The sequence below is a fragment of the Berghia stephanieae genome, chromosome 1 (assembly GCF_034508935.2).
Source record: "Berghia stephanieae isolate SIO BIC M18660-M18661 chromosome 1, UCSD_Bste_1.3, whole genome shotgun sequence".
In the NCBI taxonomy this organism is placed as follows: Eukaryota; Metazoa; Mollusca; class Gastropoda; order Nudibranchia; family Aeolidiidae; genus Berghia; species Berghia stephanieae.
Window position 1 is genome coordinate 84534353 of NC_088360.1, and position 27013 is coordinate 84561365.

At 31.8% G+C, this 27013-nt stretch overlaps 1 protein-coding gene across 6 annotated transcripts in view; it reads right to left on the reverse strand.

Annotated features, from left to right (window-relative positions):
* The window catches only part of LOC144959553 (1-phosphatidylinositol 4,5-bisphosphate phosphodiesterase beta-4-like), a 56723-nt gene that overhangs the window by 16813 nt on the left and 12897 nt on the right, over positions 1 to 27013 (reverse strand). For 2 of the 6 annotated variants that reach the window (XM_078892169.1, XM_078892180.1), the window contains exons 10-20: positions 23635 to 23689; positions 22741 to 22849; positions 21350 to 21560; positions 20195 to 20368; positions 19587 to 19671; positions 19156 to 19246; positions 17906 to 18016; positions 13073 to 13150; positions 8929 to 9056; positions 8268 to 8439; positions 5076 to 5160 (exon numbers count right to left, since the gene is read on the reverse strand). In XM_078892169.1, the coding sequence (XP_078748295.1) occupies positions 5076 to 5160; positions 8268 to 8439; positions 8929 to 9056; positions 13073 to 13150; positions 17906 to 18016; positions 19156 to 19246; positions 19587 to 19671; positions 20195 to 20368; positions 21350 to 21560; positions 22741 to 22849; positions 23635 to 23689 (1299 nt within the window). Of the gene's footprint in view, positions 1 to 3385; positions 3471 to 5075; positions 5161 to 8267; positions 8440 to 8928; positions 9057 to 13072; positions 13151 to 17905; positions 18017 to 19155; positions 19247 to 19586; positions 19672 to 20194; positions 20369 to 21349; positions 21561 to 22740; positions 22850 to 23634; positions 23690 to 27013 lie in introns of all 6 variants that reach the window. The other 4 variants (XM_078892188.1, XM_078892176.1, XM_078892198.1 and 1 more) reach the window with 3 other exon arrangements.

Consider the following 27013-nt stretch of genomic DNA (forward strand, 5'->3'; position numbering starts at 1 on the left):
AAGCTTGATAAAAACCCTGTTTATCTCCTTTTTTGTTATTTATTTATTTTTTTTTTTAATCTTTTTTTTATTTTGGTGAAAAAAGATAATTGGGACAACAAATGCCAACAAAATCATGCAACAGAAAACATTGAGATGGCTCTAATAATGATATCTGAATCTGCCTTGTAAACTATCTTATCAATTTTTATTCTTTTCTATTTTTTATTGCAATATTAGCATTTTTTCAATTCTTTTTTTTTCTCTCTTGGTCAAGGGATATTTTTGTTTTGAAAATATCTTGCATTTGAGCGTATTCCTCTTAGCTGGATCATGTGCTGGAGTCTGGATGATACTTTTAGCTGATCTCAAACTGGGCACATTGATGATATGCTCTTGTGTCTTAATTATAATAGAAATTGCACCTTTTCCAAACCAAGCAGCATAAAACAACACAAAGTTTCTGATAATTGGCACTGAAAACACTGAACTGGCTACCCTAAGCTAATGTTTTTACAGTTGACTGTGCAAACAATTTCGTCCATCATTTTTGCCTATTGGATTATAATTGACAGTTATGGAGCAAAAATTGGTTGGTCATTGTGAAACTGGCTATTATCCTTAAATTTTTGTTTCCTATTAACCTTCTCCAATCAATATCTTATATATATGATTTGAGATTCTAGCCCTTTGTACTTACGAAGATCACTCCCGTGCTAAGCTTTTTAAATTGGAATAAAAGATGCTAAATTGGTAACCCTGCTACCAATCAGATGTTTGGTAGGGCAACAGATAGTGGAAAAAAAGGTCGCTGCTTTATAGAGAATTAATTAGAAACTCGATGGCTTATGTTTTGTTTTTGTTTTTAAAAGTTTTACAGCACTTGCAACACATTTAGGTCATATCAGAGCCAGTAAAAAGGAAGAAAATGGGATAGTAAAAACATTCTAGATGTACATTTAAAAGTTCTTGAGGAAAAAGTAAGACAAGGGGAAATGATTCAAACAAGGAACAGATGTAGATTCCAGGAGCACACTATCAGTGTACTTAGTTTGGAGATCACCTAAAGTTCACCCAGACATCAGCACAAGTCCCGACTAACTCTTTAAGATTCAACCCGACAAAAACCGACAACGGCATAATATTCATGGGCGGGGTAGCCAAGACTGGCCTCAGTAAGTAAAATCCAATCGTTGTGAAGGAAATGACAGGCCCTTTCACTGCCGCAGGGTGTTTTCAGCTTTGATTTTTATAAATTTGCCGACAGAAAAGAAAATATGTTTCAGAAATTGCGATTTAAATCCTTTTTTATTTAAAATCATTGACATTGCACTTAGTTTGGTAAAAATCGGTAAAAAATTACGACTTTGGTGATGAAAAATGACTTTGAAGACAATTATTGTAAACTTTTAAAAATATTATGAATAATTTATAGCTCCCTTATTTGTGGGTCGATTTTGTCATTCGAGGTATCAATTTTATTATAATAAAGAGAGTTATTTTTTCTGATGCGAAATTATTACTTTGTAATTTTAGCACCAAGAAAAATAGTCAGTAAATAAATTTGTAACACATCTTTGATAGACCGCCAGGGTCCGTTCGTGTTGAATTGTGAATCAAGCGTCTCAAAGTCTTGGACCAATCACAGGCTATCTATCCAGCTGGCTGAAACAACGACGCTTCTCCCCGTCGATGTATTACGCTATTGTTATGCAAGGAATATAACACCTTATTGAGTAAGCCTAAAAGCTAAAATCTAAAAGTAAAAAATATAATTCTGAGGAATTTGAAAGTCACATTGCTGAAATCAGCTTGAAAAAAGAAGTACATTGGTCTTTGTTTCATAAAATCGGTTGAAAACCAACTGTTTGACGAATAAATTTGATTTTAAAAATTGCTTTTGTTTATTTTAGCTTTTTTTAACAACTTTTTTGTTTATTGGCCGATTTTCTTGATTTTTATATCATTCTTTATATCTCAAAGAGACGAGATCAGTGATATACTTTGTTTGTTTCAAATGTAACTAGAACATAATTTGGCTTTTTTACCTATCGACCATGCCTGGATAATTTATTCAACAACGTGGCGATGTGACGCAACTATTCCATGGCCGTCTTCCACTGCCTAAACGATGATTCAATTCATTGTTGACAGCTGTTGACACGTGAGCTGCCAGAACGACCAATCGTTGAAGGGTCAAGATGCTCAGTAGCCAATCGTTCTTCGGTCAAAAAACTTAAGAACTAACGAGAACAAAAGTTTGAAATTTGGTGATGGACGGACCTATGAAATCGTTTCTGGGCGGAGTTTAGCCATGAGTGGCCGTAGAAAACGAAAAGGCGACTACAGATATCAAAGAGTAGTATCATCAAAGGATGTCTACATGATTGACATGGCCATATAGGGAACTCATTATCTACTCCCCCAAAAAGAATCTAAACACGAGAGGGCTAAGAGGAACACACTCAAATGTTTACAAATCTCATGTGTTAAGAATTAAAAAATAACAGTGTCATAACAGAGAGATGATTTACAAATAAAAAAATATCATCTCCCAAAACTATAACTATACATTCGACTGTTTCCCTCCAAGCCAAGGACTCCGGCCAGGGTCAGGACAAAACTAAGTAATCTCATTCCAAGACAAAGACAGACGCAATTGGAAAACAGATACAGGGGGATAGAAGACATAGCAAGTAACTCCCTGCCACAATGGGAGGTCATGAACTCGATGGTTTAATAAATGACAAACATTATGTGAAAACATCGGCTTTTCTAAAATTTTATATACCACTAGCCTTCCTCAACAAACTTATAATCTTAAAGTGAAATTTCAAACCCCAGCTCTCTGTACTTCAGAAACATTACCCCCCAAAATAGGTTGATATGATATATATCATGTATACGTTTTCTTTGGGGTATTTTTTAATGTGAATAAAGTATCCCTGTAACTGTCTAATCTAGTTCTCTAATGAATACTTAAGGCCAAAACACATTTTGTCTTATATTTAAAGTCAGATATATACTCAGAATCTTTGAAGGAATTCAAGTTATATCTCACCTGAATGGTAGCACAAGTAGTTTTTAACATTTTTATTCTTCTCCAGATAAGAAATTTTGGGGGAAAAAATGATCTTAATAACAAACCACCAAGTATTCATAAGAACTCTTTTTTATAGTATGCTAAAAGGTATATAATTTATTTATTTTTAAAACAAGAAAAACTGTCCAAATAGAGAAAGTCTTATATTAGCTGTATATTATGGGGATTTCTGTAACATTTATTCCTTGACTAAAATGTGACAAATCTATAAACAATAAATACTTCTACAATGAAAACAAGTCAAAGCAACAATGATACAATATCAAACAATGAGGTAAACTGACAGTGTGACATGAAGGATACTCTACAAAGTCCATGCATCCATGTTTGATCATTCCATAGACAGTGCTTTCATTGAAGGAAGACATGTGGAAGTGGATATTTCTCTCTTTGGTGGTGGAAATAGAATAAAGGCAAACAATAATCAACACAATAAGACTGACATGACATGACATGACACACCAAACAAGCTTCAATATATTGTAACAAATGAAAATTAGTAAGACTTAAAGTAACATGCTGTAGGTACAAAAAATGAATAACTATAAATAAAAAATAAATAAATATAAATAAATACTTACAGTAATTAATAAAAACTAGTAAATAATCCAATTACCACTAAATCCTATCTTATATAAATTTAATTGTACCGATGAAATAAACAAATTTAAGATCCTTCAGCTAAAATAATATTTGTATATCACCGATCAATCGATCCGATAGTTATGATAAAGTATATCGATGTCGATATTTCCCATTTTCACTGTTTTAATACTTGATCAAAAGGGAGGACATACAACATGAAAAGGAGTGGGTGCAATGAGAACATTTATTCAAAATGATTTTAGTCATAAATAAATAATTAAAAAGGAATTTAAACAAGATAGACTGCTAAGGTTCTTGAATTCCTTTTGGAACACTGATGGCTAAAGAATGTTTTTTTAATGTAATAAGTAATAATCTATTTGACATACTTACAGTCACATAGAATTAAAACATGGTCTATTATCAATTATTAACAGTTTTTAATTGTTTTTTTTTTTTTTGTTATTTTCTATTTCTAAAGCCTATCAAACAACAGAGGTACAAAACAACGGATTTTGATCCAATATATTTCGTTTAATTTCCAATATATTGAGTAAAAACCTCATTCTATCTGTTCTTGGCATACTATTTTTTCTCAAGATACTTATTCAAATTTTTGCAATGAGATTGAAATAAATTATTTCAACAGTAACTGTCATGAAAAGGTATATATTAGATGTAGTGCTGACATATGCAGTGATGATCTGCACTAATATCAATAATTTATGAAGAATCAAATGAAGATGCATTTGGATGCAGATATTAATACAAATGTGAATTCTCAAAAATGCAGAAAATTAAAAAAAGTTAAGTAAAAACAAAAACATTTGTTAAGTTAGTATGACAAAAATACTTTATTTGAAGAGGTGTACCATTAATTCACGTCATTTGACTTAATAAAAGCTTTCACAGTTTATGCAATTAATTAAGACATTTTTTTTTCTTAACATAAATAAATTAATGGCATTTATTCAAAGAGACCCATACGCCAATGACTTTGAACTTGAGAACAAAAAAATTTTGAAAATGAATTGTAACACTAGCATGAAGAATTACACGAATGAAGAAATTGATGAAATCTTACAAATGTTTTGGAATTGTACACCTATTAAAAGGAATAACTGTGCATGCAAATTTCATATAATTTCATATTTAAAATCATATAATCACAACTGTAAAATATACTCATTTTATTGCAAACAATCTGATGCAAGACTTATTCATTTTTTTTACAACAAAACTGCAAACATTGAAGAAAAACAATATCAATTTAAAAAAAAAAAAAAAAAAACAAGGAAAAAAATGAAATCACAGCACATGCTTACACTAGTTTTTAAAATACCACCTAAGCCCCTTTTTCCACCATCTTTAGATAGAAATGATTACATGTCCAGTGGTAGAAGGATACTTGACGAATTCAAGAGCCTGAGTTTTAAGGTAACCCAGACCGGTATTTTCATTGAAGGATGACATGTGGTACTGTACATTTCTCTCTGAAATGATTAAAAGCCACTTCGGAGTCAGCCAATAAATCTCATCTTACTAGACATTTTTTTTTTTTTTGCACTTACATCAAAAGACAAACCAGTCAGACTTTAACTCTTACCACATCAGTTATAATCAATGTTACCAGCAATTTAGAATTACAAAAAATGCAGCGATTGATAATTACAAATTTCATCCATAAAAAAATACAAAGAGTCTTACTGATAGCGCATGGAAAAACAAAAAAGAAAAGAAAAGAAAAAATGGGATAAACTATCTTTTGAGGAAGAGACACATGACCTCGATTGCATTCAGAATGGATGTTAATAAGCAAGAATCTGACAAGAACAAAACATTATGTATCCGGAGTGTTACTTTGCCTTAATCTTTTTTTTTTCAAATTTATGTTAACAGTATCTTAATGCAATGTTGTATATACGACATGGCATTTGTCCTACGTAAAGAAAGTTATAAAACATGGGTAAAAGTTTTGATTGCGATTGAAAATAAAATTGGATTTGAACAATCAATCATAAGAGTCTAAGATAAGACTACTAATTGATGGGCAGAAATAACTTGACATATGTGAGGCGCACAATGGTTCAGTCCAAAAGGTCCATGGCTGAACTAAAATCATATCTGAAAAGTGACTATAAAAGTGAAAGTGAATTTATTGGGGGGGGGGGGGGGGGGGTGAAAGTCATTTTTCTCTCATACTTTTTTTCATCGAAAGTGTCTTGAATCATCATACCCTATATTCACTCATTGACAACTCTTTAGGTTTGGCAAAAGAACGGCAATCTTTTGTTTGTAACTTGAAGTTTTGGATTGACTGACTGACTCACTGCCTTTCCCTTTTCAGTCAATCCAACGTAATTCCTCGACTTCACTAACCAGTTAAACCGTGAAGTCTTCCCAGAATTGGAGACCTTGTGAAATCGTTCTTGAATGCATGCCCCATAACTTTAAATATACCTTGTACAATTGACAAGGGGAGAGGTATGTATGCTGTTTGTTTCTGCACTCGGGAGTAAATTCAGGAAAATATTGCTATTAAAAGATTTAAAATTGTGTACATACCAATGGAGCTGATTGAAAATAAATTGACACAGATACATTGCTATAGTGATGTGTGCAAAATATTTAACTGAGATTTCTCTGAGGTATTAAATTAAAGAGAAAAGAATGATTTATTCATAGATATCAAAAGGTCAGAATGTCTAGAATGTACCTTCCAGACCAAACCATTGTACTCCATATACTGCTTTATAATATTGATCTGAGTAAAGTGTAAAATGAGTTTGTTTTTTTTTCCACCTAGATTTAATTCTGATGATAAAACTATAATAAATACTGCATATGCATTGAAATCAATCTCAATGTGTAATGGAGTGAATATACAATACCCATACTAAATTAAATTGTTCATAGCAAATATAGTGTCAGCATAGTGAATGTCCCATCCCTTTCAAATGAGCCTCCTTTTAATGGCAATAGCGGCCGCAACAATAGTTTGGACATGGGCCTTGAATAACATTTTGAGTGTAACACAATCGGTAAACATATGTTTATTTGTCATTCCATGACATTGTCTTTAAAAAGAAAAAGAACAAAGTATGACTGCCATTTCATCACATTTTCTTTAAAAAGAAAAAGAACAATCTACCACATGGAAATTCAGAGAGACTGTAGATGAGTTGAAAAGAATGATGGTATAATATTTTGAATTCTTTTATTACTCTTAGAAAGTGATCAATGTTAGTGAAAGAAAAAGAGATGTTATCTTGTACGAGATGCCTTTTATCGGTATAACACAACTTGATGAAACTCATAATACTAATAATATATATATAATGAAATGATAAAGGTGGTATGACTTATCACACATTATCATTTTATAACATTGCATTAAGAAATGTCCATGGCTCTACTGATTTATTAATGAAATATAATAACCCCATCACTAATTTTTAAAAAGATAATTCTAAAAATAAATCTTTTAAATCAAAAAAAAAAACAACAAAACAACAACAACAATCTTGTCGAAATCTATGAAACCATACAAAATGTTTGCATATTCTATGATAATCATAATCTTTGATTTTGAGATAATCTTCGTGGAATAAAAATAAATTTGTAACACATTATTTTTCATTGTTTGTATTGGATGTTTCTGTTAACAAAACAAAAATAAAAAGGAACAGAAAAGAAAAAGAAAAAATGAAACCTCAACCAGTTGTAAGAAAGTTCGTTCATTTCAAACCCATGAAGTACAGGGGAGAAAAGAACAAAAAGAGCTGGCCATGAAATCTTGCCGAATTCCACAAGTACAAGTGATTGTTCTACTAACTGAAAACAAATCGTGACTGAAAATTAAGTTATGAACTGGATACTGTGTTATTTAAAAGCATATAAGTGCACTTTAGATGAATACTATGGCCCTGTCAGAAACCAAATATCTTTATTTAAAAGCAAAATGATTATGATTTAAAACAAAAACAGTATAAAAAGACCATAACAAAATGAAAACCATACAGATTTTTTTTGCTTTCAATTTATATCACCTCACATTCATAAGATTTTTTTGGTGTTTTTAATTGCTATAATGCTTAAAGCAAAAAGTATCACTCTGTATTCAGAATTCAAAAGAAACAGTCCCATGACAAAGGTAACAGAATATTCATCTGCATTTCCTCAGAGAATAAAATAATAATAATAATGATAAATTATTTTTTTTTAAATGTTTGACAACAAAATAAACCCAATGATTACTCCGATTGAATATACACTTGTCTTCCACCAATGCCTGTGTAACCATTAAAAAAATGCACAGAGAAAGAGAGTGAGTGTTTGTGTGTGTGTGTTTGTTTGTATATGTCAGAGAGAGAGAGAGAAAGAGAGAGAGAGAGAGAGATGGAGAGAGAGAGAGAGAGAGAGAGAGAGAGAGAGAGAGAGAGAGAGAGAGAGAGAGAGAGAGAGAGAGAGAGAGAGAGAGAGAGAGAGAGCGCGCAAGAGTCAGCTATCATCAGTGTACAACTGGGATACTCTTTTGATATCATGATCACGTTACTTACCAATATGTGAAGTGAAAAAAAAACCCACAAGAAAATCTCACCTTCAGCAATATCAAAGCCTTGAAATTTGACTGGTTGTGCGTAGTTGACCATAGCAGAGAGGTATGGGTGAATGTTGGTGGTGGCACTAGTGTAATGATAAGATGACATGAGGGCTGCTTCCTCATCTGCTGTCAGCCCATCCATGGAATCTGTCTTGAGAAGATCATCCAACTGGAGACATATGATTAATTAATACGTACATTTATCCAATGCCTTTAAAAAAGTCTCAGTGTTGAACACATCACTCAGTACATGACTGCACCAAACATAGATGACAACATGTTTTAAAAAGCATGCGAGTCTTGAACTGTTTCATAAATTATCATTTACAAAGCTGAATAACAATTAAGTCCAATCAAATTTACATGGTTTAAATAAATGTAAGATGAAAACAATAGGTTTAACACAAGGCATAATTTTTTTCTAAAAGATACTACAGATGATTTAATGATCAATTGGATTTCTAAATAAGGGACAAATGAATTATTTGTTTCGATACTTACCTGTATTTATATATTTCAGTCATTATAAGTTTTTATCAAGTAAATTCCTATAAAAAGAAAATAAAAAACAAGTAAACAAAAACAAAAAAAAAAAACAAAACAAAAAAAACCCAAAACAAGAGATGATCAAAGTTGTGAAATAATCCACATCACATACATCTTCTTTAGCCTTTTTTGACTTGACATTAATTTTCTTGCTCTCCGAGTCTGAGTCAACACTGCCAGTGGCAGTCTTGCTTAGCTCAGGATGTGCCTCTGTGTCAGGCTTGAGGGTTGAGTTCAGATCTGGAACAGACATTTAAATCAGATTGGTATTAGCAAATTGGCTGATAACTCCACGCTGCTAGATTGAGCCTGCGGAGACAAATTAAAACGTAACATCGCATGGGATTCGCTCTGATGGGATAAGTGCAAGGGTTTAGATTTGGAGAGGAGGGTTTGTGAGTGACACTTATGATTCGACAAAAATTTACCATCTTAAAAGAGATCGTTAATGACAAATATGGATGTTTCCAAAATATATGGACACATAAGGTTGAAGATATGACAATTAACATTCAAACCAATATTGGCAATGCGTCTGTATTCTATAAAAAACAAGTCGAACAAATTTTATTATCATTAATATTATAATTATCACATCTGTTTTGAGTTTTTCAGAGGTGATATTTTTAACTACTTTTATTAAAGCACACTTACTGATAAGGACTTTCTTATTTATAAATCATGGGAACCTTTAGGAGAGTAATATTTGTTTCCAGTATGACAATACTTATATCAAATTATTTCAATATTGTCAGCATATACTTTTTGAACGTGAACAGAATTTACGTTTTCCTTTTTTGATAAAATCTTAATTTTTCTAATTTGACAAATCATGGAACTGTATCAATTTTTAAGAAAAATTGATATCATGATGAACTTCTAACATTTTAAAAAATGATCCATGGCGGGAGCAATAGAATATCTTAGAAACTTTATAGATTGATTTGACTTTGCTTCATGACACAGATGCACTTGCCAAGTTTTTAAAAACTGCCTATCAGCTTGGTAAAGGGCTGTCACGTATTTGAGGCTGAAATGAGAATTGATTTCCAGTATTGTGTCCTGTTCGGAGGCGGAATAGAGTGACTTGGCTACTTCGCTGAATGGCACAATAGACTAAGAGGACATATGTTTACAAAGCTAGGTATTGGAACAACCCCTTATTGCCCATGTGGAACCGACCATGAAACCACTTTACATGTGCTTATGGATTGCCCATTATACAACGTGCAACGTTCGAACCACTGGGTCACCCCTACAACACTCAACACAAAGCTCTATGGTGAGGCTGAGGACCTAAAGCGGACCACAGACTTCATAGCAGATATCGGACTGCAGCCATAGATGTCCATCAGAGGAACGAAGAAGAAGAAGAAGAAGATTTCCAGTATGACTTCAGACTTTTATTGGGTCAATTGCTTGTGACTTTTTGCCCTACTACATATTCCTTTTTGTTTGTTTGTTTAAATGACAGGGATAAGTTTATTTTTAAAAATTCAACATTCCAAATAAAACTTGTGGCATCTTACCAAGAAATAAGGTGATCTGTATCTGGGCCATGAGTTGCAAAAATAATTATTTGTACCCATAATTGCAACCATACTTATTGGGTGAAATGCCACCACCACCCTTCATCTCCACTCCCAGACACACACACACACACATATGTAGACATGACCTAATTTTACATTTATTTTCAATTGTGTAAATAAGTTAAATGGCTTTTCGATTCAAGTAGTTATGTTTGTTTTTTAGGGTTTTACAGCGCTTGCGACAGATTCATGTGATTATACTGTTGTTGTTTTTTAAAATCATATAAGAGTCTTTGCTAAGAAGTTCGAGATAGATTGTAAGCCAAGAACACATGCTGTGAATGTGGGGGCCAAAGGGGGTAATTTGTACGCGCATTAATGATGCTGCAGAAATAAACAACTTGATTAGCCTGGGTACCCCTTTCCACTAAACACAAGAGATTGGTTCACATAACCCCACTTTCATGCTCAAATTGTCTTAGTGCCTCATGCAATCATGAGGGATAGTGAGGTAATATTGACTTGGTCATTAGATGAAAACAAATGCCAATTGTTCAAACTAAGTTTGATTTCATTCTTATATATATATTTTTTTTAATTTGTTTTTCATGTTTATATATATTTATATAATCTAATTTTTTTTTTTTTTGTTTTTTATTTGTTTTGTTTTTTAACATTTTAAATAAAGTATTTATAGCAAGCCAACATAGAAAATAAAAGATAATTATTACATGATAGTTAAATTATACAGCATATTTTGTCAAAGAATAACAATGTAATCCCGAGGTAGCAAAATAAAGATACAGGTGTTGAAATGACCACATGCATTAGGTCAACAGTGTTGATAAAATAAAATAAAATATTATATGGGAAACAAAGAGCAATCTGACAGGGTTATAACAAAATATGGATGATTTTAAATGAGGGCCCTAAAGACAGTTATTATCTTCTGAGGTTTTTGGTGGGTTTTTTTTTTTGGTTCTTTGCAATGAGTCAAATTGGATATTAAAGAAGTAAAAAAAATAAAATTTAACAGTACAAAAAAATAATAATCAAAAAACGAACACCTTCTTAAGCAATCTAGAATTATATTTTATATAAATTTCTATTTTTTCTATGTTGAAAAGCATAACATGAACTCAAAGGAATAAAACATGGGGATTAATCCTGGATATCATTCGTGTTCACTAAATTATTAAACTATTAGCAAGGGTATGATGAGACCAAATCTCTGCATAGGAACTGAAATACTCGGTGAATGTCCTGAATGCAAACAAAAGTATAAACAAATAATAATAATTATGAACATAAATTTAAATTCATGCTTTGCTAATCTGATACAGAAAAAAAAAACAGGTTCATATGGTGATAGAAATAATTTTAAAATGCAGCAATGATAAAAATCATATATGAAGCTAGTTTGAGTGAGAAGATAAAAAAGACATACCAAATAAAGCAACGAAGAGTGAGTTTTAAAAGTCTATGTGAGCGTCTGAATGGTGTTAGTAGGCATGTACAGCATGTGAGGCCATAATGAACAAATATTAATACCATTAATTCCAATGGAGTGGTATGGTTAATATGGTTTTCACTCTGAGAAACTTTTGCTCAGACTCTATCATGTGAGGTTATGTATTGTCCAGGACCAGCTAATAAAAAGTAAAATGAAGGGTAATTTTTTTTTTTCAAATTTCGTTTTATCAAAATATTCATTTTCAATTTTTGTTTTAACACGCCCATGTGAAAAAATAAACAAAAAAAAGTACCCTACAGGTTCGGTTTTAGGCAAACACATATGAAACATTTTGGTCTTTAAGTTTCTCTAGTTTCTAGTTGTTATCCTTTGTATTCCACAGCCCGTTCTATCGCCAATGCAACGTAAGTGACATAGGAGAGAGAGAGAAAGAGAGAGAGAGAGAGAGAGAGAGAGAGAGAGAGAGAGAGAGAGAGAGAGAGGGGGGGGGGGGGGGTTGTAAGCATGAAATGTCTATTTTTAGTGCTCAATAAGTGAAAATTGTAAACTTTTTTGATTATGATATTTTCGATTTATTTAGGATAAAATATTGAGCTTTGTTTTCTCTGGTATGAAAAACCATGTTAACCCTTATAAAAAAGTATTTTGAAAAAAATATCAACAGAAATAAACAGAAAATATGAATGAATGAAGTCAAATAATACATAACTTCCAAATGTAACCTATCGCCACAATTTGATATTATGTTAGTGAAACAGATACCAATAAAAACATATATTAAAAAGTTAAAATAGTGAGGAAAAAACCCCTCATACTTTTGCATTTTACGATACAATAATATTATAGCTAAGGAATAAACGTACACAGCTTGTTTTTGTTTTTTAAATCTAAAACCAATTTTGCAGCATTTAGTTCACACCCAACATAATACCTATTGTAGGCAATGGCCACGATTAATAAACAAAATCAAAAGTGGTCAAAATTAAAAGAGACGAAAAGGAAATAAATAAATAATAATAATGATAATGATCTCATATTCAAGAATGGGAGAGAAACAAAACCAGGCATGAAATTAAAAAAAAAAGTAATATTGAGTAATACAGGTACGATCATGTTACTATGCAGAGCAGGCAGCTCTCCACAGTCTGAAGGGGAGGAGGAAGAGGAAGTGGGGATAATGGTAAATAATATGATAATAATAATATGAAATACAGGACAGAGAGGAAGGAACTTATTTCATGTTCATGTACCAGAGGGTTTGCTGGTGGTAGTGGCTTCTTTATTTTGTGGGGAGCTTTCAATACTACTGGCACTATCTGCATCATCATCTGAGGAGTGAGAAGACAGGGCATGAGGCATGGAAGAGGAATATACTGGCACTTACACAACTGTTGGGGGGAAATAAGTGTGTGTGTGTGTGTGGGGGGGGGGGGGGGGGGGGCTCATCGCCAAACCAAGGAAAGGGCATGAAAGAATTAAATAAAAAGTCAGAGTAAATATGCCATGAAATATAAAACTAACAAAAAAAAGTGTTTCTAATAAATTAAGAACAATTCAATAACAACAGAAAACTAGAAGAAAATAAAATATATATAAATACTGATACATAACTGGTTGTCTAAGATAAGGATGGATAAAATTGGAAAAAAAAAATTATTTATAAACAAATATGAATGTGATAACATGTAGGGAATAATATATTGTCATAAAGTTTATGAAGGAATGGCTTACTAATACAAAACATGTTGATCAGTGTGATTGATTTACATGCTGGGTTCAAACTAATGGTAACAACTATCTCTGAACAGTTTTTACAATGGAATTGATGCATCTTAAACAAAGTGCAGGCTACGTAATTATGATCACTTTCATGAATATAATAATAATAATATAAAATAATAATGACTTAAAATATTCTAAATGATCAATATGCATTTTAATTTGCATTCGCTTCCTCCTAAAACACATTAACAGCTTATGAAAGTAAAATTTTACAAAATACTGTTATGAACGACGGATAAATAACAAGCATAAAAACACATAAATTTTTCAATTCACAAAGTGACACACTAAAAAGCATAAAAATGTTAATAAATATGTATAAGATAAAGTTTACAATTGATATCAACAAATTAAGTAAAATGTGTGCAATGAAAAAACATTTAATTTCAAATGAAAAAAATAAGTTTATTTATATTATGTAACTAATGGAAAACTTGACAGTTCATTTCAGATACAATAATTTTATAAAATATTATTCTTTTTTTTTTAATTTACATCTAATACACTGTTTCTTTTTTTTTTTTTAAGTGGATAAGTTCCAAGGCCACACGTGGTTTTAAGGAGAAAGGGCCATGGGATGTAAATCCAAGGCACTCAAACAAATGTCAAATCCACAGCATATATTCGCCAGTGGCTAACAAAATAAGTAAGGCTTTCATCGGACTAATATGAATATGAATGTAACACAGGGAAAGGGAAGAACCATATCAAATATATTTAAGTGGATGCTGAGGATGCAGCATGTGAGTGGGACCCAATTATCAGGTTAATAACAAGGATGGTGGTGGGGGGGGGGGGGGGGGGGATTACAAAAAAAAATTCCTGGCTACTCAATTTACCCAACAGTAATTGGGTGATTGGTTTTATTTAGAATTATTGGCAAGGGGTGGGGGGGGGGGGGGTATTTGTTTTTAGCTTGTTATTCAGCTTGATTTTTTTTAAAGAAAAAAAAAAACAGGAAAAACTATTATAACTCTCAATTGAATCTTTGCAACAGTTGAAGACAAAATAAAATGGACTTGACAATTTTTTAGTATGCCGCATATTCATCTCAAGTTATAAAATATCTCAAAACTTTTATTATCATTTTAAACAAGACTGCCAGACTCTAAAAGTGGTGCCCTCAGCAATTTCATGTGTAATTGCCCGCCCGAGTTTGATATATTTAAGGAGTCCAAAAAGGAGAAATAAAAAATTTAAAAAAAATTTACATGAGGGAAAGGGGAAGGATGAACAGAAAACATTCTCAAGAAAACTATTTGGAATCGTTGAGATTTGTTTTGAAAGCACATACAACAGACAAAAAGACAGAAAATTAGGCATCATCTGATCAGCAATGAATCTGACACGACTGTAAGATGGAATGCCAAAGTCATGTATAATCAATATATTGAAGAATAAGTTATTCTACAGCATAGATGCATGTACATGAAATGAAATGTTTGCTTCATAATTCTCAAATGCATTCAAATTTTATTGTCTCAGCAATGTTAAAATGGCTTAATTATAGTTCTGGAATTCATCTTTAAATTTCAAATTTGATTAACATTTGAGATTGCAGTATGTTTCACAATAAATTTCTTTTAAAACTTAAAACTTCTATTCACATGTTTGTGTTTTATCACACTTATATATGCAGCATGGGAATATTTTTTTTATACCTGTTTGGTATTTATATTGAAAATTCAAAATGTACCTCATGATCTCCTACTCCTGGATAAATTTTTATATGGATGATTTGACAAAGATCAGATCTAATGTGTTGTCTTTGAGTTGAAGCCAAAAATTTAATCCAATGTTGGTTACATTAGCTTACAATCATATGAAAATAAGCCTGCGTTTGTTTACCTCTTTTATCATATAACTATTCCTTGAGAAGCTCAAAGTTTAGGCTTGTTGTAGTCAATGTTATACTACAAGACAAGTCTTTGTGTTCATCCTATAGTATAGTCATCGCATTTTTCAAAAAGGTTATTCGATTTATATAAAAGAGACATTATCAAATGCTTTGAGAATAGAATTAGCTTCTTCACATGATCTCAAATAGATGCTCCGTCCTGAGTCTTTATGACTAAGTGAGAGAATATTATCCAATCCCACGAAGCCGATGATGTGACCGGGGAAAGTGCTCCAAAATTTTACAACATTTGAAAGTTAACAAAGTAAGTGCTTCTTTCCAGTGGTATGAGAATTCCCTTTGGGCTGGTGAAACACAAGAGGTTATGGTTAACACTGATTTAATTCTGCAGCAAATTCCTTACAAAATATTCCTGTTATCCATCCATGGCCCCTTACCTTGTAAGGGTTGATATTAGAGAATAGAGTTCTCTCTTTACAATTTTTAGGTTTAGCAAGTGATGCAGATTCACTCTTATTAATTACCACTTATGGTCGATTTAGATTAGAACTGTTAACACATGAAAAATCTATTTCTAAAGGCTAAAAGTTTAATGTTCTCTGCCATTATTTGATTACGCATTTTTTCTCAAGAATGTGTATAAATATTTTCAAGACTGTCTAAACGTGATAATATTTTAAGTAAGGAAATCAGTTTTAACATTTTGCAGTCTTAACCCTTAAAGTAACTTCATAAAAGCAAATTTACATGTGTCTGGAGCAAGCATATAAACTCAAATACAGTAACATAACTTTAAACCGAAAGTAGCTAAAGCGAAAAATCCATGAACCACAAAGAATTTAATTTAATCAATTGTACGAGTTTCTTCACTATCTTTGTACTAATTCTGACGATGAACCAAAATACTTCTAAGCAGGACTTTCTTTAAACTGAAACAACTTGAGAGCACTTTTCCTTTTTCTATGTAATTCGGCCTTTGAACCTAATGGCTTTTCAACAAAAGAGGGGTGTGTAGTAGACAGGATAGCATTGACACGCCTTTTCATCATGCGCATCATTCATTATCAATTATCAAACAAGAACTTTCGATCTTATTTTAGCTTTACATTTTACTAAAAGATGTCTAAGTGAAAGCACTGTGCTTACACGTTGGAGTTTAAAATCACAATACTATGTGAAATCGATGAATAATGAGCAAGACAGTGATATGTAAAAAACACGGCATCCCGAACTCAACTCTCAACAATATTGAATGGAAAACAAAACCCCCAAAAATGTTTTTATAGCATACCATAAAATAAAAAATAAAAAATGGTTACCAAGACGGTTTTATTCAACAACTTTATTTAAGAGGAAACAACACATGATAAGATTAAATGAGCAAATTCTTGAAAAACACCGCAAAACGGGAACTTGCTTTAAACCAAAAGTCTTTAAACCGAAATGGTTTAGAAGCTCCCCAAAATTTCGGTTTAAAGTGATTCTACTGTACTGTTTAAATTTGAAGTTGTTGTTGACTCAAAAAATGACTTCATTTGGGATTTTGCGGAATAAGGTAAGACATTTTGAATAAAATGTTTTGCTGTAGAATTGAATTACAGAAAATTAGTTATATATTAAGTTCTTCTATACAAATGTGACGTTAGGCCCCATAATACTAATTCATAAATATGATGCACAATTTTCCTTCTCCTTCTCTCTCTCTCTCTCACGTGCGCACACACACACACACATACACACACACAAACAAACTTACAGGCATGTACACACATTCACAAATTTACTCAGGTGTGATCCACAAATCCATGAACTTTAATTTAGAACCACAATACACTTCTGAATCTCCAGATCTCCAGCACATTTGATAATTGCTTTATAACTTTGATGGGCTTCACAATATTTGTGTAGTAATATAATGTAACACATGGGAGATAAAACACAATTTGGGATAATCCATTGTCAATTATCACTGGAAAAGTGTTGGTGTTGTTGATAGTGAACACAGGGTAAAAATTCATCAAATTTCATATTAAAAAGTTATCATTAAAAGCCAATTGTCTAAACCACTTTCAGAACATATTTATAGTACTTATAAATTGTATTTATAAGCATATAAACATATTCTAATCAATTTGTCTGAAAGTCATATAAAACAGGTCCCTTGGTGTGTTTACAACATAAATGATGTTAATATTTTCAAAATTGAATTGTACAAAAAGTGCTGTTTTCACAACATTGACATATTGGTCCCCCCCAAAAAAAAAGTGTAGATAAAAACATAAACTGTTAACGAAACCATCAATATTTTCCCTGGAAGTCATGATGATATAAAGATGCAAAAGCAAATCTGAAAGAGTGGTAGAAAAAAAAAGAAAGAGATGAAAAAATCATCGACATGTATTCTCAATGATTAAATTTTGAATCAAATCAGAACAAATCTCACCATTGAGTGGCCCGTCTTCCCCATCCAACTGTGAAACATTTGGATCTTCAACAGCCTCGTTTTCATCATTGACAATTTGCATCATTCCTTTCTGCATTAATTCCAATTGCACTGTGGAAATTTTCAAAATGAAAAATATAGTTTTCAGAAGGATTCAATAAAGAAATATTTGTACATATTCAACAGACATCTGCTCTTGGTAAATTGACAAACAAAGTAAAATGCAATGGACTAATAATCACATCACTCAATTGGCATAAAAGCTGGCATTCTTTGAATATTTGATAATATCAATTTTTTATTTCGCATAATTTCTTTTTAAAAGTTTCTGATAATTTAAAACAACCATACAACACAAAGCGAATTGAAATTTAAAGAGAAGACCTGAGCAGATCCATCTTTAACATTTTAAATCATTGGTCGATTATAATATCAGTGTTTAAGACAGATTCTAGAGAGATCGAAAATGGAATCTTATCCAGGTAAGGATTTATGACAAGTAGTACAAAATGGAGCTGAAATTTCATTCATGGCTCTTCAGAGAGTTTGCATGTTCTACCAAAATCACAACATTAAAAATGATAAGGTGAGCATCATTGTAAAAAGCTTTTGTTTCGCTCTCAAACACACTTCAAATTAAATTTCATTTTCAGAACATGTCCCTATTTAACCTCCTCTCAGATGTTTACATGACGGTCCTGAGAGCAGGTGATGAGTGCAAGGAATGAGTTAACAGATTCAAGCTGGAAGGTAGCCATACAATTCTACTACTCCTTTCTAGAAACAAGACATCTAAAAGTCAACAAGCTTTTTAATCTGTGCGTAAAAAAGTTGAAATGAAGGCCTTATATTAAACATAATTCACTTTTTCTCCTTGCGTAATCCTTGCTTATGCTCGTTTCCATTTCCAAATAAAGTAAACTGAACAGTCTTCCCCTACTGAGTCCACGCCATCCCCTGTATGCCCTAATTTATGATTGGGTGGGATAAATGATTAAACTATGGCACACTTCGAAGCTTTACCAAACTTGATTTATTCTTTCCTAACATTTTATTATTACTTGGAGATAGAATTATGTGAAATTTTAAAAAATCAAAATGAAATTTAAGCATATATGGATCATGGGTAGCAATAACATGTCCAATTGGTGGTGTTATAAATAAAATTTAGTTATGAATATTTGATTAAAACTTATATTTGCCCTGCATGGTTAAATTAAAAAAAAAAAATAATAATAATAATTGCTTACTTTTTTCGATTTCTGATTTGAGCCTTTTATTTTTAATGAGAATCTTGTATTTGAGCTGGTTGGGAGAGGGTAAGGATGTTCCGGGTTCCAACTGAAACAGAAGAGAGATGCAAGATATGAGGGTATTGACTATGGTCAAGATTAAAACTAATATAATTTTATTTTAATTCTGATTAAAAAATAAAATGCAACTCCATAAAGTCTATATTTTCAGAGACACTTGCAAAGGAGACCTACAAATCATTGTGATGCATTATTTTTTCTTATGCTTTATATTCATCAGCAAAGTCCATCAAAAATATTTAATTCGAAAAATGATGTGAGCACGACTCCATCACATTACATCATCTTGAAAGCAGATTTGTTTCGGGTTTTTTTCCTGTTAAGTACAATAAATTAATTTGAACCATTTAGATTTCTGCTGGACTTACCGGGTGGCCATCCAAGGGACGTTTTAACAAATATTCACCCAAAATATCTTCACAGTATTTTGACATTTTGTATTGCTGTAATTTACTGGAGAAACGGGAAAAAAATCAATTAATAAAACACATACTTTAAAAGCTTAGTTCGACTAACAAATTTTAGATATCTTTTAAAATGCAGAAACTTTCCCAAAAAAATGTTTTTAATAGATGAACATCCCTGTCCTGTGTATACAACCAGTGGAGGGGATTGAGACTACTAAATTCTCAATAAAGAAACACGTCAACAATTTCATATTTGTGGATTACACCTTAATATCATGCTTCCAGCAAGGAATTAGAAAGACCATATGTGGTGGATTCTAAAAAAATTCTCTTTGTACAGAATTGATTCACACAAAAAGACATTCTTTAGACATTATAAAATCTCAATGAGTGAAATGCTAAATGCCTCATTCATGAGAAAAGTGTGTCTATACGAGCATTATTTCTAAAATAACTTATAAATTGAAGGTTCCAATTTGTGGTAAAGCAGATAACTACCATTGACATAATCTAATAAAACCAACATGCATAGAACAATGAATTAAATTGTGTTACATGCAATCATGTACCTGCAATGGTTTTCAAATGACAGGATAACAGGGTAGCATGAAGTGACAAATGCCGTTTCTTTAATAGCCTGGATAACATCTTTGAATAAAATATCTGTACACATAGCCTTGCCATGGGTGATGATTGGTTCTTGGTCTTCATTGCGACCATCCCAGCAATCCAATTCAACACACCTTAAAACATAAATATACATATTCACCATGCTATATTTTCAAATATAATTACACTAAATCATTTTGTGGACTCTATACCACCCTGTGTAGGCACAAAAATATGATATGACTTGTGGAGTTTTATTTGCATTTACAATCAATTGTTACTAGGCATCACATAATGAATGTTGCTTGCTATCACCCTTCAACCCCATGACTGTAGTCCTTCCAAATTGACAGGCAATATAGATTTATAAAACCATTAAAAAGCTTTCAAGTGATTAAACTAATAACCTGATATTGGTATCTGAAGTCAAGGAATATAAGCGACTGTTTCACCATCTTTTCAAATTATAAAATAAAGTGACATTTTTTTCTCAGTTTGATAAACAACTTGTATAAATTTTTATTATAAAAACGAAACTCATTTGTTAAGCACCACATCTCACCAACATGGCTCAAGGCCTACAAATGTTCATACCATCCGAACATTCAAACACAAACTGTTACAGACTGTTTACAGAAAAGAAAAATCCAAAAGGACAGTTGGAGTATTATTCCGCTCAAAGAAACCAGAGTATAAAATTCACTCTTTTTTTAAATGAGCCAACATCAAACATTCTAAAAAAGAAATTACTGAAGTGACTGATTTTATGTAATAAAATTCATGTTACATATTTTAAAATGAATTTCCAACGAAATGTTGAATAAACAACTGCTGTAAGATTGCAATTTTGAGTAATATATGAACAATTGTACAAAAATCTAACAATACCAATATGGCAAAGTTAAGGCAAGCTTTGTTGTTTGTTTTGATTCAATCGATAAACAATATTGTTGACTGATTTCTTACATGAACCAACCCTTGTAAAAAATGACATAGATTAAAATAAGATAGTATATGAACGTTTTCTAAGAATGACTAATCACCATTTCAAACAGCATGCACAATATAAATATATTAATTCACTCAACACTCTAAAACAAACAAAATGTACAGACCTGCAACCTGCTAGCAGCACCTGACGATACATTTCAACAGAAGACTTTCCACCAAACTGCCTGCCCGTAAGATAGGTATTGTGAGAGGAATTGATGATGTAATGAGCAAGAGGTTGATCCATATCCATGTAATTGTCTAGCCGATCAAGAAATACTGGGGCATTTTCATCGGACATTAAGTAACGACAAAACCCATCCAAACTCAACCACTCTGAAAAACAAGTTAAATTTAAAGACATCAAAATTAAGAAAATGAATACTTTATACAGTGCGAAATACATTTAGATCAGTAAATCATTGAGTATGCACTGTACAACATTGTTCATGAATAATAAGGAGTGAAAATGGATCACAGACCTACAAACAACAAACAAAAATATTTGTATATTTCTACAATAATTCACTTCTGCTATAAGGTTTAAGCACCCGGAACCTATCAACACAGTGTTAACACATATTATGGATGCCATTTATTATAATAACTCTAATTTTAAGAAAAATAAACCTCCACTGACACAAAATATAAGATTACTAGTCTTATTGACAGGAATTATAATTGTAAAAAGGTTTGGAAGTGATGCAGTATAGTTTAATTTGGTCCAAAATCCATTTCTAGGTAAAAGTAAAATAATTTTTGTCAGTTTTCCTATGTCAAATTCAAATGCTGCTGCTTGAATGTCAGAAAAGTAAAGTTGAGTAAAAGCTACAGCTTGATAGGTGACCCGGTGCCTTAAAACGGCATTATGTTGGAATGAACCAGATGCCAAAAACTGATTTTATGCTTAGAAAGACAACTCATATCTTTTACTATCAATTCAGGTTGTAGCATATAAACCGTCCAAACATATAATTGCTTTGAGGAGATGGGTCACATTTTTAGAGTTGAATTGATGTGGATGTTTTGGGTTTCCTCTCTGTTAACAAAGTAGATGGTGAATATGACATATTTTTTAAAAAAACACTTAGGGAGAATGTAAGATGGTTAGGTAAGATGTTAAAAAGTGGGAATCAGCATCATTTATTGTCTTTGTCTGTTAAATGGAAGCTTTAATTAGTTATACTTTTACAATTTTCTTCCATTTCTTCATTTTAAAAATCTGTATTCAAATCTGCATTGACCAAATAAATCTGTAACAGTAGTAGATCTGGGATAACTCAGAAATAAGCTTTCAAACGGTCAAAAACAAAGAAAAAGAGAGAGGCATACTAATGAGAGAAGCTAGAGTTAAAGATTGATCTCTGCAAGTTAAAAAGGCTTGGTAAAGCCATTTGCATAAAACCTGAAAGACTTTAAAAGTGACATTTAACTTCTTTAGCTTCTCAAAATTCTTTTTAAATCCTCAAATAGAGTCTTCAACTTCTTTTTTCACACTTCATTAAAAAAGGCTCACCTTTGCTCAGATATTCAGGATCAGTTTCATATGATGTTATGATATTTTTAACCCGTGCATTATTATAAAAAGGAAAAAGAATCTCATTGAGGCGTGGATCTCTTTGACTCTGAAAAGAGAAAAATGTATCATAAAAATATGTGAGAAATCATTGCCAATTTGTCACATTTCACTTCACAACAAAGTCACTTTTAACTCTCTTGAGTTCACCCTCATGGAAAATCGAACAAATTTGTTCGATTTTCCATGCATATGAACTCGAGAGAGTTAAATCGGCGGGAACTTCGAATACTTTCTTCTTTTCATGAGTTAAATAGCATTTGTGTCACATGAAGGCCATACTAAGACACTGAATTAAAGCCTTTCCATTAGAATAAATCTGTAATTGTTCTCCTGGACTGTAAAATTTCATCAAAAACTAAGAAAAAACTTTATTTACAATTGATTAAAAATGTAATTGTTAAAAACATAACATTTTATGACCAGACATAGACAATTAAAGTCTTAAGATTATGGCTACAGCGAATTTTATAACTGGATAGATGTTAAACAATCATGAGGAAGGCATCAAATGACATATTTGAAAAATCCAATGGATTATTAGGTAAAGGATAGACAGAAACCATTCCCTTCCTTTGCAAAGCAGAAGACTGAGGGGGTTTGACATTTATAATCACCAGTATGCATCTAGCACTTAATGACGATGAATATACTTTAAGAAAAAACCTCTATTTTGCCACTGTCTGGAAATGTCAAGTCAGCTAGAAGCATATCAAATATAGAGAAGATACCAATGAACATTTTAAAATAATTTATCTTTATAAAAAAAATTTAGCTACAGCAAAAATAGTGGTAATTTACAACAGCTGCGCTTTGAAGAGGATGAGGACTTACATCATTGAAAAAGTCAATGAGTTGAGGAATAGTCAGAAATGAGCGACTACGTGATCTGAAAAAAAAAGAGGAAATAATGATAAATGTTATACAGAATTCAGGTGAAACATGTTACACTTAAATATTACAATAAACAATAATTTCAATTCATGATGAACGTCACCAATCAATGTACACCATTCTGGAATGCATAATTTTTATAAATTGTTTCTGAACATTACTGTGACCAAATTAACAGCATGAGTTGTACTTTGAACCATCTTCACTTGCTAAACCAAAAAAAGGGAATTCAGAACTCATATTCGTTACACATCTTACAGCATGACAAAGTCAGGCCTTGTCGTAAAGATGCAAATGAAGGCAGGTCATCCATTATTTTATGAAGCCAAAGACAACATTATATAAGATAAAAAATTAAATGTTAATCAATAGAGTAATGAAAGAACAACTTCTAATAAAAACTAATGAATATTAAAAATTTAGATAAGATTGTTTGCTACAAGTGTACTCCAGGCTGAGATTGCTACCATTAATTTCAAATGTAACATAACGGTTCCAACTGATCTAAATCCATTATTTGCTGAAGGAAACGAGTTACAGAGAAAAATAAATATCCCCTTATATACAGGAGTAATAAATGGTTGTTTTGAATGCCAATGTCAAACTTTTAGAAAAACCTTTATCCATAGTCTAAAAATCAAAATATTTTGTGTAGACAAGACTAGCTTTATTAGGTTTGATGATGTTTTGTTTTTATGCGTTTAATGTCACTTGCAACACTTTTAGATGAATTCAGAACCAGGTAAAAGGATAATGCAAGTCAAGGACAGTCGATGAACATTGTATTTGCAACTCAACAGGCGCTATAAAGAGCACACAAGAAGTAAGACAAGGGAACTAATTCAAAAAGCAATCCATCACTGGGTCCAGTCTGAGATCACTTTAATTCTCCCAATGAATACAGGCACAAGACTTCCCAGAAAAGGGAAGCACTCAAATGCCCACAGAACTCAATAACTAACGACTACAAAATAATATAGAGATCATAATAAGAAAAAGATAAAATTTTCAACCAGACACTAACATAAGTATCTCCTTTTCAGTGAAAGAAAAATAGCCAAGGACTAGAAAAGAATCCATATGAAAAGGACAATAGACAGAGATGGATGAAATAGGAAGGGACCGTCCTTACACACAGGGGTAAACCGAGTTAATCTAGTAAGTTCTAAAACATTAATAGTGATTAAAATATCATAACTATATATTTGAAGGTGATGTTAGCATTGAATCAAATCATTAGTGTCGGAGAGTTAAAATATTATGGTTATCAATGAGTAAAAGATGATTTTAGTCACAAAGAGTTGAAACAAAATAATAATGTTGCATAAAACCAAAAAGTAATGGACATCACTTTAGAGATCTAAAATTAATTTCTAGCATTTCTTCACTAACCTTGTGGAAATATTGCATGAAGCATACCATAATATTGAAACCGTGATGTAAAAAAAAGCCTATTCATTTTTGCAGGTTTAAAATTAGCTACGCCTATTGCCAATAATGATGCTGCGACTATTAACTGAAACATAGCAGAAAAGGTATATAATTCTCCACTGCTTTATGAAAATTCAGAACGCCAGAGTTCAGTCCATTTATATGTAGTAGAATTGTGACATGCTGTGCTTCAACTGGAGTAGTCAGATTTTTAAAAAAATCTATCACACATTGAGAGCTGTAAGTCTACTAGGACTGGCTTGTTGTGCTATAAATGTGCATTACTCTAAATGGCCATATTAGGGGCGAGTGGGCAATTTCATATGTACACTGCATCTTACTTTTTACAAATTACCCACACCAAGTTTCGTTAACCACATACTGTCAGTGGTTCATGTTGACCCTTTTAATCTTAAAAAAAAAAATGAATGATCTGTCATGCAGCTATGTGGTCTTGTGGTATGACACTCGCCTTCTGACTAGAAGGTCCAATCTGTACTCAAACTCTCATTGTACTCAGGTGAAAAATAATTACCTGACATTAGCAGCGTTGACTGTCTAAAAAATGAATTGTAAAATCACCGTACAGGTGTCATGTCTCGTCTTACATGCTAATTATTGCTTTTGGCTAGGGATCCCTTGTAAAGCGCTTTGAGCACTTAAGTGATTGCTCTATATAAATGCTCGTTTTTTTGTTTTTTTTAATGAATAAAAGAGGTCTAGTAATGTAAAAAAAAAAGGCATCCAAGTAGCTTTTGGAAAACCTTTTTATAATCAAACATGGCCCACTTGTCCTTGAAATCGACAGAATAGAATCGTAAAGTTATGTTTGTTCCATTCCAATTATTGATATGACTTATCATTTGTTTGATTTCCACTGCTTAATAGCACTTTCAATACTCTTAGATCTTTAAGGCACCTGTTTCTTGCTTTTATCAGTTTTCTTCAACCCATAGAGGCTGATACCACTCTATCATGACCTGACTGTGTGTAGAACTTCTGCATTAATATTATTCAAAATATCATCTTTATTACCAGTTTGTCTTTAAAAATTCTTTGTTTACAATTTCTACGAGTTCAAATTCCTGAAGAATTTTTTAAATTGTAAGCGAATCATCAGACTGGAACATGAAAATGAAGTTCCTGATATTATAGTGACATGTTCTGATTATCTAATGAATTGACATGACTTGAAACAAAGAGCAATCAAGATAGCTTAAAAGAGGAAATATTATTCCTTTTAACTTAAAACATTTTAACAAACTGATCTCTGTTGCAGTAGTAGACAATGTCTTATGCATATATACAATAATATTCAATACTCATCAAATCCTATATTTATGAAAAGAAAAAAAAAACAAAAGAAAATCAAAACAAAAACAAAGTGCCATTCATAGCTTCCAAAATGGTAAACAATTTTGAAATTTGTGGTTACTAAAACAAAGCATAAAATTGTTTGATCTTATAAATACAAAATAATTTTCTAATCTTTTGCATATCATGTCTGCTCTGTACGTTATAATTGGTGCATAAATGTGTAAAAGCAATGCGTATTGAAAGCAGAAAAGGGAAGACCATTACTCACAGTTAAAAAACAAATCTCTGTTGACATAAAAGAATGCTGTAAATAAAGTTTGTAAAATGTAAAGAATAAAAACACTTCACTCCAACAACAACAATAACAACAACAAAAAAGATCTCAACCACAATTACAGACATGAAAAAAAGGAAAACAAAAAAAAAAGAAAAAAAAAAAAAAGAAAAAAGCATCACTGCTCGTACAACCAAAAAATGATTTTAAAAAAATTGTTCTATCCATAGAAAAAGGCCATATTTCATTGTTTAAAAAGTTGACAATAGAGAAAACTAACCGCCTGATTAAAAAATG